Below are 13,634 nucleotides of genomic sequence, written 5' to 3' on the forward strand. Positions count from 1 at the left end.
AATCTGGTTATGATAAGGCTATGCAGGTGCCCTACTAATCGGAGCTCACTGCACATCAAATAGGAGTAGGTACATATACTAACATACGAATTAGGAGCAGGAGTAGGCCACTTGGCAACTTCGAGCCGGCTCCACCGTTCAATAAGTTCATAGCTGAACTGATTACTCCACATTTCCACCTACCCCTGATAACCTTCCACCCCTTCTTTGCTTATCAAGAATCTATCTCCCTTCCCTTAAAAATATTCAAAGATTCTGCTTCCACCACCTTTTGAGGAAGAAAATTCCAAAAAGACTCATGACCCTCAGAGAAAAAATTTCTCATGTCTTAAATGGGCAAACCCTTATTTTTAAACAGTGACCCCTAGTTCTAGATTCTCCCATAAGGGGAAACTTCCTTTCCACAACCACCCTGTCAAGACGCCTCAGGATCTTATATGTTTCAATCAAGTCACCTCCTACTCTTCTAAATTCCAGCCCATACAAGCCTAGCCTGTCCAATCTTTCCTCGTAAAACAGCCCGCCCATTCCAGGTATTAGTCTTTAGATTAGAGATACAGCACTGAAACAGGCCCTTCGGCCCACCGAGTCTGTGCCGAACACCCATTTATACTAATCCTACACTAATCCCATATTCCCAACAAACATCCCCACCTGTCCCTATATTTCCCTACCACCTACCTATACTGGTGACAATTTATAATGGCCAATTTACCTGTCAACCTGCAAGTCTTTTGGCTTGTGGGAGGAAACCGGAGCACCCGGAGAAAACCCACGCAGACACAGGGAGAACTTGCAAACTCCACACAGGCAGTACCCAGAATCGAACCCGGGTCCCTGGAGCTGTGAGGCTGCGGTGCTAACCACTGCGCCACTGTGCCACCCCTAATTGTACCATGGCAATTTTTTCACAAGCTCTGTTCAGATGCAGAAGCCAATTCTACCAGTCTGATTGCTCACTGAGCTGCAGTGTACCCAGCTGACAGAAGTGACCCACCTCCAACATGCATGTAAGTGAATAATGGAAGGTGCCAGATATTTTATCATCTCTGGGAAGTGTACTGAGTAACAAAACACATTTTCTTTATTCACCCTCAGCAGACAGAGATATTCTGAGCACATAAAGTGGAAAAAGCTGCTTAATACTCAGGTCTATTCCTTCCAACATTTGCAACAGGAGGAAAATATGTCCCAGTATAGGGAAATGGAACATCCCGCACAGTGGGATGGGGTGGTTTTAAGTGGCTATAAACTTTATTATGCATCAGGCCCTACATGAATCAACATTAGGTGCCCAAAATAGGGCGTATAAAAGCACTATTTCCAAGCAGTGAGGTGCTTTATTTTGTGGAGTACCAAGTTGTTCATCTAAAATATATTTTAAGCGCATTAGATTTCTGTTGTATTACCATTATATAAAACATGCTGAAAGTGGAGAAATGCAAAAGTCCTTGAAGTCATCAAGATTCAAGTCTGTAATTCAGGGGTTAAGTCGGAGGAGTCAGTTTGTAAATATCAGTACATGCAAGAACATGGCTGGGAACACCACATGGGACGATTCATTTACTTCCTTTTGTGATCTAACCTGGACTGTGTTCTTGCAGACAGGTGGTAGAAATGTGACTTTCAATCCAATTTCACATTCAGTTCTTGGTTAAATACCACAGATTTTTTTAAACTGGCCACTGGGCTCAGGAGTGCTACTGCAGTTTCCTCCCCTGCAACTTGACACCCTATGCACTATTTCTGGAATGGTTGGCATCAGAAAACTGCAAGTTCCTGATGTTCTAATCAAAGGTCATCGACCTGAAACGTTAATTCTGTTTCTCTCTCCACAGATGCAGCCTGACCTGCTGAGTATTTCCAGCATTTTTTGGTTTTATGTTAGTACAAGTTCCTGATTGCTGCAGCCTCTAACGTGGAATGAAGAAATGAGAGGAACAGATTTTCTTTCCCAACCAGATTCTGATATGCATGCTGGTGAATTCTTCCGTCATAGAGCCAAAGTTATACAACACAGAAACAGGCCCTTCAGCCCATCGTGTCTGTGCTGGCCATCAAGCACCTAACTATTCTAATCCCATTTTCCAGCTCTTGGCCCATAGCTTTGTATGCTATGGCATTTCAAGTGCTCATCCAAATACTACTTAAATGTTGTGAGGGTTCCTGCCTCTACCACCCCTTCAGGCAGTGAGTTTCAGGCAGTGAGTTCCAGATTCCAAACACCCTCTGGGTGAAAATTTTTTGCTCTAAACCGCCTGCCCCTTACCTTAAATCTATGCCCCCTGGTTACTGACCCCTCTGCTAAGGGGTCTAACCTATCAATGTCCCTCATAATTTTGTATACCTCAATCAGGTCCCCCCTCAGCCTTCTCTGCTCTAAGGAAAACAACCCTAGCCTTTTCAGTCTCTCTTCATAGCTGAAATGCTCCAGCCCAAGCAACATCCTGGTGAATCTCCTCTGTACCCTCTCCGATGCAATCTCATCCTTCCTATAGCGTGGTGCCCAACTGTACACAGTACGCCAGCTGTGGTCGAACTAGCGTTTCATACAGCTCCATCATAACCTCCCTGCTCAGATTCTATGCCTCGGCTAATAAAGGCAAGTATCCCATATGCCTTCCTAACCACCTTATCTACCTGTGTTGCTGCTTCAGTGATCTATGGACAAGTGCACCAAGGTCCCTCTGACCCAGTGTACCTCCTAGGGTCCTACCATCCGTTGTGTATTCCCTTGCCTTGTTAGTCCTCCCAAAATGCATCACCTCACAATTCTCAGGATTAAATTCCATTTGCCACTGCTCCCCCCATTTTACCAGTCCATCTATATCGTCGTGTAATCCAAGGCTTTCCGCCTCACTATTTACGACACCACCAATTTTTATGTCATCTGCAAACTTACTGATCATACCTCCTATATTCACGTCTAAATCATTAATGTACACCACAAACAGCAAGGGGCCCAGCACCGATCCCTGCAGTACACCACCAGTCACAGGCTTCCACTCACAAAAACAAGCCTCAACCATCACCCTCTGCCTCATGCCACTCAGCCAATTTTGGATTCAATTTGCCAAATTGCCCTGGATCCCATGGGCTCTTACCTTCTTAACCAATCCCCCATGTGGGGCCTTATTAGAAGCCTTACTGAAGTCCATGTAGATTACATAAACTGTTTTACCCTCATCTATACATCTAGTCACCGCCTCGAAAAATTCAATCAAGTTAGTTAGACACAATCTCCCCCTGACAAAGCCATGCTGACTATCCCTGCCTCTCCAAGCTGCCTCTCCTGTCCCTCAGAATTTTTTTCCAATAGTTTCCCTACCACTGATGTTTGACTCACCTGCAATTACCTGGTTTATCCCTGCTACCCTTCTTGAATATTGGTACCACATTCGCTATCCTCCAATCTTCTGACCTCTCCTGTGGCCACAGAGCATTTGAAAATTTGTGTCAGAGCCTCCCTTGCCTCACATAACAGCCTGGGATACATCTCATCTGGGCCTAGGCATTTATCCACTTTTAAGCCCGCTAAAACAGCTAATACTTCCTCCCTTTCAATGCTAATATGTTCAAGTATATCATAATCCCCCTCCCTGATCTTTACACCTACATCATCCTGCCCCATAGCGAACAGTGATGAAAATTAATCATTTAAAACCTCACCTATGTCCTCCGGCTCCACACACTTATTCTCTTGCCCTGAAAATACTTACAAAACACCTTGGGATATTCCTTTATCCTGTCCGCCAGTGTTTTTTCATGTCCCCCCTTCGCTCTCAATTATTTTTTTTTTTGTTTAAAGCAGTCCACTACATTTTCTATACTCCTCTAGGGCCTCCGCTGTTTTCAGTGCTCTGAATCTGCCACAAGCCTCTTTTTTTTTTCCTTATCCAATCCTCTATATCCCTTGACATCCAGGGTTCCTGGACTTGTTTGCCCTACCCTTCATCTTAACGGGAACATGTTGGCTCTGAACTCTCACTATTTCCTCTTTGAATGACTCCCACTGGTCTGATGTAGACTTTCCTACAAGTTGTTGCTCCCAGTCCACTTTGGCCAGATCCTGTTTTATCATATTGAAATCGGCCTGCCCCCAATTCAGTACCTTTATTTCTGTTCCATCTTTGTCCTTTTCCATAAATACCTTAAATCTTACAGAGTTATGGTCACTATCCCCAAAATGCTCCCCCACTAACACTTCTACCACTTGACCAGCTTCATTCCCTAGGATTAGGTCCAGTACTATTAATATAAAATAAAAACAAGAAATGCTGGAACCACTCAGCAGGTCTGGCAGCATCTGTGGAAAGAGAAACAGAGTTAACGTTTCAGGTCAGTGACCCTTCTTCGGACCCGAAACGTTAACTCTGCTTCTCTTTCCACAGATGCTGCCAGACCTGCTGAGTGGTTCCAGCATTTCTTGTTTTTATTTCAGATTTCCAGCATCCGCAGTATTTTGCTTTTATTTTAGGTCCAGTACTACCCCTTCTCTTGTAGGACTTTCTACGTGCTGGCTCAAAATGCTCTCCTGTATGCATTTTAAGAATTCCGCCCCCTTTAAGCCTTTTGCACTAAGACTATCCCAGTTGATATTGGGGAAGTTGAAATCCCCTATTATTTTTACACCTCTGAGATTTGCCTACACATCAGCTCCTCTATCTCTCCCTGACTGTTTAGAGGCCTGTTATACACTCCCAGCCAAGTGATTGCCTCCTTTTTGTTTTTAAGTTCTACCCATATCGCCTCATTTGAGGAACCTTCTGAGATTTCATCCCTCCTTACTGTAAGAATTGACTCCTTGATCAACAGTGCAATGCCACCTTCTCTTTTACCCACTCCCGTCACGCCTGAAGATTCTACACCCTGGAATATGGAGCTGCCAGTCCTGCCCCTCCCTCAACCATGTCTCTGTGATAGCAATATCATATTCCCATGTGCTAATCAATGCCCTCAATTCATCTGCCTTACTAGTAAGACTCCTTGCTAAAATAGATGCAATCCAGCCTTGCATTTTTCACTTGTGCCTCAACAGGTCTATATTTGCTCTGTCTTCCAGACTGACTCAGTTTCTCTTCTATATTTGACTGTGCATCACCCCTTACTGTACCTCCACTCTTTATCCCATCCCCTGCCAAATTAGTTTAAAGCAACCCCCCCCCCCCCCCTCAACACTCCCAACAGCACTAGCAAACCTCCCAGCAAGGATGTTGGTCCCATTCCAGTTCAGGTGCAACCCATCAAACCTGTACAGGTCCCACCTTTGCCAGAAACATACTGAATCTAATCCCACCTACCAGCACCTGGTCTATAGCCTTGCCAGTTACAGCATCTCAGGGACATGTCCAGGTATTTTTTTTTTATAAAATAAAAGAATTGAGGGTTTCTGCCTCCACCACCATTCCGAACAGTGAATTCCAAACACCCACCACCCTCTGGGTGAAAAAGTTTTTCCTCATGTCCCCTCTAATCCTTCTACCAATCACCTTAAATGTGTGTCCACTGGGGGGGACACAGGTCCTTCCTGTCTACTCTATCTATGGCCCTCATAATTTTGTACACCACTATTAAGTCACTCCTCAGCCTCCTCTGTTCTAAGGAAAACCACCCTGGCCGATCCAGTCTTTACCCATAGCTGCAACTTTCGAGCCCTGGCAACATTCTTGTAAATCTCCTCTGTACTCTTTCCAGAGCAATTATGTCCTTTCTGTAATGTGGTGACCAAAACTGTATGCAATACTCCAGCTGTGGCCTAACCAGCGTTTTATACAGTTCCAGCATTACATCCCTGCTTTTGTACTCTATACCTCGGCGAATAAAGGAAGGCAATCCATATGCCTTCTTCACCACTCCATCTACCTGTCCTGCCACCGTCAGGGACCTGTGGACATGCACTCCAAGGTCTCTCACTTCTTCTACCCCTCTCAATATCCTCCAGTTTATTGTGTATACCCTCGCTTTATCTGTCCTCCCCAAATGCGTTGCCTCACACTTCTCCAGATTGAATTCCATTTGCCTCTTTTCTGCCCAATCAAGCAAACCATTGATATCTTTCTGGAGTCTACGGCTATCCTCTTCACTATCAACTACACGGCCAAATTTTGTGTCATCAAATTTCCCAATCATGCCTCCCACATTTAAGTCCAAATCATTAATATATACCACAAACAGCAAGGGACCCAACACGGAGTCCTGTGGAACACCACTGGAAACAGCTTTTCATTCACCAAAACATTTGTTGACTACTACCCTTTGTTTCCTGGCCCTGAGCCAATTCTGGATCCAACATGCCACATTCCCCTGTATCCCATGGGCTTTTATTTTACTGACCAGTCTGCCATGTAGGACCTTGTCAAATGCCTAACCAAAATCCACGTAGACCACACCCACTGCACTACCCTCATCAATCCTTCTTGTTACTTTCTCAAAAAACTCAATTAAGTTAGTAAGACATAACCTCCCCTTAACAAATACATGGTGACTATCCCAGATTAATCCGTGCCTTTCTAGGTGGCAGTTTATCCTGTCCCTCAGAATAGATTCAAACAATTTACCCACCACCGCGGTCAGACCGGCCTATAATTATTTAGCCAATCCCTCGCACCCTTTTTAAACAATGGTACAACGTTCGCAGACCTCCAATAGTCTCCTGTATCTAGTGAGGATTTGAAGATGATCCTCAGCGCATCCGCTATTTCCTCCCTGGCTTCCTTCAACAACCTAGGATTCAATCCATCCGGCCTGGCAATTTATCCACTTTCAAGCATGTCAGACCCTCTAGTATTTCCTCTCTCATTCGCCAGGTCACCTCTCAGTTTCTTAAAATTTGCTTTCCCCCAATTCAGAACTTTTACTCCTGTGTTATCTTTGTCCTTTTCCATGATTATGCTAAAACTTACTGTATTATGGTCACTATCTCCAAAATGGTCACCCACTGTGACTTCCTCCACTTGCCCAGCTTCATTACTGAAGACTAAATCTAGAATTGCGCCCCCTCTCGTTACCCTTGTTACGTGCTGGCTAAAAAAGTTCAGTAAGTGCTTTTTAAACTTAAAAGCAATTATTAGTCCAAATAGCAATAACAATTACATCATTTAAACACTGATCAATTCATTAAAAAAAGTCAGCAAAGTGGCAGACCTGTCCAGTGGGTTATAGGAATTGACAATTGATCCTGCCATGGCCCTTGTGCTGGCATTATCGCTGATGGTCCCAATGCTGACTGTGCCAGACTCGCCACTGAGACTGTATCGTTCCTTCTGGATATCTGCCTGCACCTCTAACCTAGTGAATTCAGATCAGGAATTAGTGGAGGAGAAAGCAGAAAAAAAAACCTTCCTCAAAAACAAACTTTCCCCCACTAGAGCTGAGTAGATTAAAGAGTGACCTGATAGAGGTGAACAGTGTGAAAGATTGTAGTATAAGTAGTCATCAAATGTTTCACTGGTTGGTTAAACAATAGGACATCAATTTATAAAATCACAAAAAGAATTAAAAGGAAGGTTTAAACTGTCTTTTCAGAGGATAGTCAGAATGTGGAATTATGTCACAAAATATTGTAAAACAGTTCATAATGTAATTAAAAAGGAATTGGATAGCTGTTTGAAAAGTAGTAATATTAAGGGGATGGGGATTCAGCAGAAGAGTGGCTCAGTGTAGAGGGACATTGGCACAGATTTGATGGGCCAAATTACCCATTTCTGTGCTGTAACATGCTATGATTCTAGTCCAGCTTGTGTCAATTTTATCTACACACAACTGAATTCAGTTCCTTTGCACCAATGGGTCACTAATTGCTCCAAGTCAATTCTTGCATAAGTTTTCATTATTTAAAAAAAACTATTTAAAAGGTTGCAGACAGTGAAAGGACCTTTTGTAATGACAAAACTCTGTGGGGCTTACCTATTGAAACAGTTGACCATCACACTCCCAGAAAGGCTGCCTGTGATACTAGCTCCAGCCAGTGCCATTGTACTTGCTGTTTCACTCAGGTTGTCTCGTATTGCACCTATTCTGTCCATGTGACTGCCACTGGCACTCAAACTGCCCGTAAGGCCCCCAACACTTCCTTCTCCAATACTGGGGTTATTGCGAGCCTCAACGACAAAAGTGGTATCTAGATGGGCAGAATCAAACACGACAGCAGCTTATTACCTTTGGTTCATTTCACTTTTGTTAGCAATTAAAATTTTGAACAGATGCTTCAGACTGCAAGTGTGAAATCTCCTATGGAGCTTCCTGAATACATGTTACATTACTTATTATGCTTCAAAACTTGCCTGATACTTTCCTCCACACAAGATCAGGGGGCAGGTTGTTCAACCTTGCCCATCTAAGAGCGAAGTCCAAAGTACAGAAAGTCCTCATCAGGGAACTCCTCTTTGCTGACGATGCTACTTTAACATCTCACACTGAAGAATGCCTGCAGAGTCTCATCGACAGGTTTGCGTCTGCCTGCAATGAATTTGGCCTAACCATCAGCCTCAAGAAAACGAACATCATGGGACAGGACGTCAGAAATGCTCCATCCATCAACATTGGCGACGACGCTCTGGAAGTGGTTCAAGAGTTCACCTACCTAGGCTCAACTATCACCAGTAACCTGTCTCTAGATGCAGAAATCAACAAGCGCATGGGAAAGGCTTCCACTGCTATGTCCAGACTGGCCAAGAGAGTGTGGGAAAATGGCGCACTGACATGGAACACAAAAGTCCGAGTGTATCAAGCCTGTGTCCTCAGTACCTTGCTCTATGGCAGCGAGGCCTGGACAATGAATGTCAGCCAACAGCGACGTCTCAATTTATTCCATCTTCGCTGCCTCCGGAGAATACTTGGCATCAGGTGGCAGGACCGTATCTCCAACACAGAAGTCCTCGAGGCGGCCAACATCCCCAGCTTATACACACTACTGAGTCAGCGGCGCTTGAGATGGCTTGGCCATGTGAGCTGCATGGAAGATGGCAGGATCCCCAAAGACACATTGTACAGCGAGCTCACCACTGGTATCAGACCCACCGGCCGTCCATGTCTCCGCTTTAAAGACGTCTGCAAACGCGACATGAAGTCCTGTGACATCGATCACAAGTCGTGGGAGTCAGTTGCCAGCGTTCGCCAGAGCTGGCGGGCAGCCATAAAGACAGGGCTAAAGTGCAGCGAGTCGAAGAGACTTAGCAGTTGGCAGGTAAAAAGACAGAAGCGCAAGGGGAGAGCCAACTGTGTAACAGCCCCGACAAACAAATTTTTCTGCAGCACCTGTGGAAGAGCCTGTCACTCTAGAATTGGCCTTTATAGCCACTCCAGGTACTGCTCCACATACCACTGACCACCTCCAGGCACTTACCCATTGTCTCTTGAGATAAGGAGGCCAAAGAAGAAGACGACTTCATATTCATGAAATTACCTACAAAATTTAGGGGTGCAGGTTTGTCAGTTAAATTAAGATGGAGGTTTTCATAAATGGGCTTCTTTTTGCAGAATTAAGTTGGCACGCTTTTGTACCAACCAAATCTAGCCCTACAGTTAACAAAGGAATTGCTGAAATCACACTGTAAAAGTGAATCAATTAAAGTGCTCACAGAGGTGTGAATTTGCCACATTGCTGCAAGTTCTCTTTGTGAAGACCATGGCCCATACAGTTCCCTCTCCCCAAGATCGACCATTGGCAATCCCACGTGTCAACAATGATTCTTCCTTGCGGATGGCTGGGTGGAAGTGAGATGTCAGTGTTGGCTGTGGGTTCGCAGACAGCTGATGAACCCTATTCGAGTCTTGTCCTCTCTGTAGGAGAGCCTGCATCAGCTGCCGGCCGGTGGAGGTGGTGGCTCAAGCAGCTGCCCTCTCTTTCAGACTCTCTCATGTCCTCTCTCAATGACTGCTCTTGTGGATTGGAAGGTCTTGACACCATTTTTGATGATGGACCACCATCTTGGTTGACGTTAATAAAGCAGATCTCATGGAGGCTTTCAAATTGTCTTTGAAATGTTTTCTTTGGCTCCTATGTGAATGGGCTCCCTCGTATAGCTCTGAGTACAGTACCTGTTTGCGCAGTCTTGAGTCAGGCATTCTGACGACACGTCCCATCGATCTCAGCTAATGAGGTTATCATAACCTCTATACATGGTGTATGTGTGTCTTGGAGGATGCTCACGTGTTCTTTTGTCCCCCACTTGATTCATAAGATCCTTCTAAGACAGGGTTGATGTTCTCAGGCCTCAATATGTCATCTTTAGGTTGTTCAAGCTTCAGCCCCATAGAGAAGTGTGGCGATAATCGCTGCTCGATAGACTTTGAGTTTAGTTTCAGGTCTGATATCACAATTCTCAAATTAGAGTACGTAATTTCCCATTGGCTGAGCTAGCACGTTGGATTCAGTGGTGTATCTCTTCATCAATGTCAGCTTTTTGAGACAGTTCACCATGAGTCTCAATTGAAGGCGTAGGATTTGATACATCTGGTGTGGATTGGTAGCGGACTTTGGTCATTCTGGTATTCAGGGCAAGTCCCATGCTCTTATAATACATCAACTATGTTGTATTTCTTCTTCAGAGTGGGCACTAAATTGTGCAATGTCATCACACTGCAGTTCTATGACAGAAGTGGTGTTGTCTTGGTTTTGTTTTTCAGCTGGTTGAGTTTACCATCAGTACAATAAGTTATTACCACATCTGGGGGAGCAGCCTGTCAGTAGTAAGCTGCAGCGTTGCTGCAAGAAAGATTGAGAATAGTGTTGGTGCAATAACACACCCCTGTTTGACAAGGCTTTTTTGACAAGGAAAGGGCCTGTAGTGGAGCCATTGCACAGTACTGCTATTTGCATATTGCCATGTTGGAGGCGGATGGTGTTTGTGAACTTAGCTGGGCAACCATAATGCTGTAGCACCTTGCAGCACCGAGTCACAGGCTTTTATGAGATTGAAGAAAGCCATGTCCAAAAAGTGACGTCCTACTCTTTTCCTGAATTTGGCGCACTGTGAAGGTCATGTCGGTTGCCCCTCTGATGGGTCGGAAGCCACAGGATAAGGGGTCAAACATTCAGGACCAAGATGAGGAGAAATTACTACACTGAAAGGGTTGCGAATCTTTGGAATTCTCAACCCAGAGGGTTGTGGATGCTCCATCATTGAATATATTTAAGGCGGGATAGAGAGATTTTTGGTCTCGCAGGCAATCAAGGGATATGGGGAGTGGGCAGGAAAGTGGAATTGAAGCCCAAGATCAGTCATGATCGTATTGAATGGTGGAGCAGGCTCAATGGCCCATACGGTCTACTTCTGCTCCTATTTCTTGTGTTGTTGACTCCAAGGACAAAGTGAGAGTATCAGAAACCTTCTATTCCAACGAAGATGCAACTCTGACAGCTCTACCATCACAGTCAAAGATCATACTTCGCGGTGATTTCAATGCCAGGGTGGGGGGACAACCATACCCTTTGGCCAAATACGACTGGAAAGCATGGAGTTGGAAAGTCCAATCCCAACGGTGTAACCTTCTTTACCATGTGCACTGAACACCATCTTGTGGCAATACCCTTTTCCGCCAAAATATAAAGTTCAAGACACCCTGGCAAAATTCAAGATCAAAGAACTGGCACTTAATAGACTATGTGATAGTCAGGACCAGGGATCAAAAAGATGTGCACATTACACGTACTATGGTTGCGGCCTACAAATGCTGGACAGACCACCAACTCATTCGGTGGTATTGGTGCTTGAGGTGGCCCCCAGAAGGAACCATGAAAGATAGGCAGCAACTAAATCTCTAAGCGAACATAAATAGAACAGAGCAACTGCTGGATAAAGTGTACTTTGATTATGGTACACACAGTAAGTCAACATCTCTGCTTACAGAAATTCATTAAGATGTTGCCCATCCATTTCAACTCTACAAGGAACAGCAATTAATTTTTTTTAATAAATTAAAGCAACTAAACACATTTGCAGTCATGAATACAAACCACAGACAGTTTTAACAGGTAGCAGGAAACTTTTAAAAGCTAACCCTTACCTAGTGCTGCATTTCCTCCACCAACATTATCATTTTCATCGTCAAATTCTATCCGCACACCCTTTCCAGTGCCGGCAGAAACACCACAACCACCACTACGGCAGAGAGAAATGGGGACTACTCCATATACATATGCCAACATAATGGGAACCCCAATACCTGTAAAGATAGAGCACAAAAGAAATCAACAAAATACAGATTATTACCTATTTGCTACTAGACATTTTTGTGCATTACATTGTTCATCACCTTAACTAACCCAGGTACTATGTCCCAATTAAAAATAACCTGATATGTCAGTTGTCAGCCCTTGGTAAAACCCTACAAGGTTGGTAAACTTAGATTAAGATAGGTCACTGCATGTTGATAAGCAGAGATTTCCTACTTTGTAATCGGGTGACTTTGAGAACACTAATTCTGCATAATAGGCTTACATTATAATTGGCCCATGCTTTTACTGCAGTTTTTGTTAATAGCTCCGTTCTAATTTTCATTGGCTGTTCCCCAATTAAAAGCGTGATTAATTCTCCAAGTCTATGTAATTCTCTACGAGAAATCTGAAATCATATTAGGATTTCAAACACTTCACAAGAGTCATCCATTCAAGTTTAGTATTAGTTTTAATCAGTGTCAATTACACACAAATGCCAACAGTTGCATGGTGTGATGAAGGCAGAAAGCCAAAGGCACATCACATTTTCAAACTGCTGACAGCCCTGTATCTGAGATAATTATAGCAAACAGTGTGGTCACTAGCTTTATTTAGCGTACTGGTAGCAATAGCTACAAGTAGAAAATAAATAAAAAAAATTTAGTTCCTATGCTCCATTTTGATGCTATCAACTCATCATCTAAGCTGCTCCCACCACTTGTGGCAGTCTTGTACATCATCGCAGTGCTGTTCAAAATGTTCTTCAGACATTTGCTGGGCAAATTCCATAATTGTACTGCAAGTATTTTTTCCACAGCTAAAATGGATACAGTATAAAAATTTTATATTGCACTTTACGCACATCCTAGCAAAGTTTTTCTGCACGTTAAGCACAACTGACTTTATACATGTGACATAATTACCCAGAAGAGAGTTTAAGTGTCATTCTGATTGTAGCTCAATGCTTCATACACACAAAACACAAAAGTAACCATGTTATCAAAGTACATTCTGAATATTCATCAATCCCTGAAATATTTTACAGCAGAACTATTGGTCCTGAAGATAGACACACAATAAAAAGTTACATACTCATTAAAGTTATTCTGAACTGAACACCTAATTTTTTTTTTTTAAAAACACTCAAATAAAAATATATTAAAGGTCATGTGTGAAAGTGCAGTCCTTGTAATCCATCTGAGGTATTTGTGTTTCCGTTTATTCTTGAATAATACTGGATGAATTGAGCGGGATACAACTTTTTTGCTTGAACTCCACAACTGAACCCAAATCAATTCCATCCTTCTCACAGATTAGGGGGAAAAATATAAACAAACAAGCCCACTTTTCACCCAACAGACAGCTCCACTTGGCTCCACTGCCATCCATCCCACTCAAAACATATAGACTGTCATCCCTCCTGGGGCAGGGTTCTCAACATTCTTGAGCAATGGTGTAAAGGGTGAATAGTAATCTA

General features: G+C 43.6%; 1 protein-coding gene across 1 annotated transcript in view; it reads right to left on the minus strand.

Annotated features, from left to right (window-relative positions):
- The window catches only part of rnf19a (ring finger protein 19A, RBR E3 ubiquitin protein ligase), a 247,116-nt gene that overhangs the window by 3,238 nt on the left and 230,244 nt on the right, over positions 1-13,634 (minus strand). Inside the window, 3 exon segments of the mRNA XM_068032374.1 lie at positions 7,144-7,287; positions 7,906-8,119; positions 12,007-12,165. Coding sequence (XP_067888475.1) covers positions 7,144-7,287; positions 7,906-8,119; positions 12,007-12,165 — 517 coding nt within the window.

Source organism: Heterodontus francisci, chromosome 5, assembly GCF_036365525.1.
Source record: "Heterodontus francisci isolate sHetFra1 chromosome 5, sHetFra1.hap1, whole genome shotgun sequence".
Lineage (NCBI taxonomy): Eukaryota > Metazoa > Chordata > Chondrichthyes > Heterodontiformes > Heterodontidae > Heterodontus > Heterodontus francisci.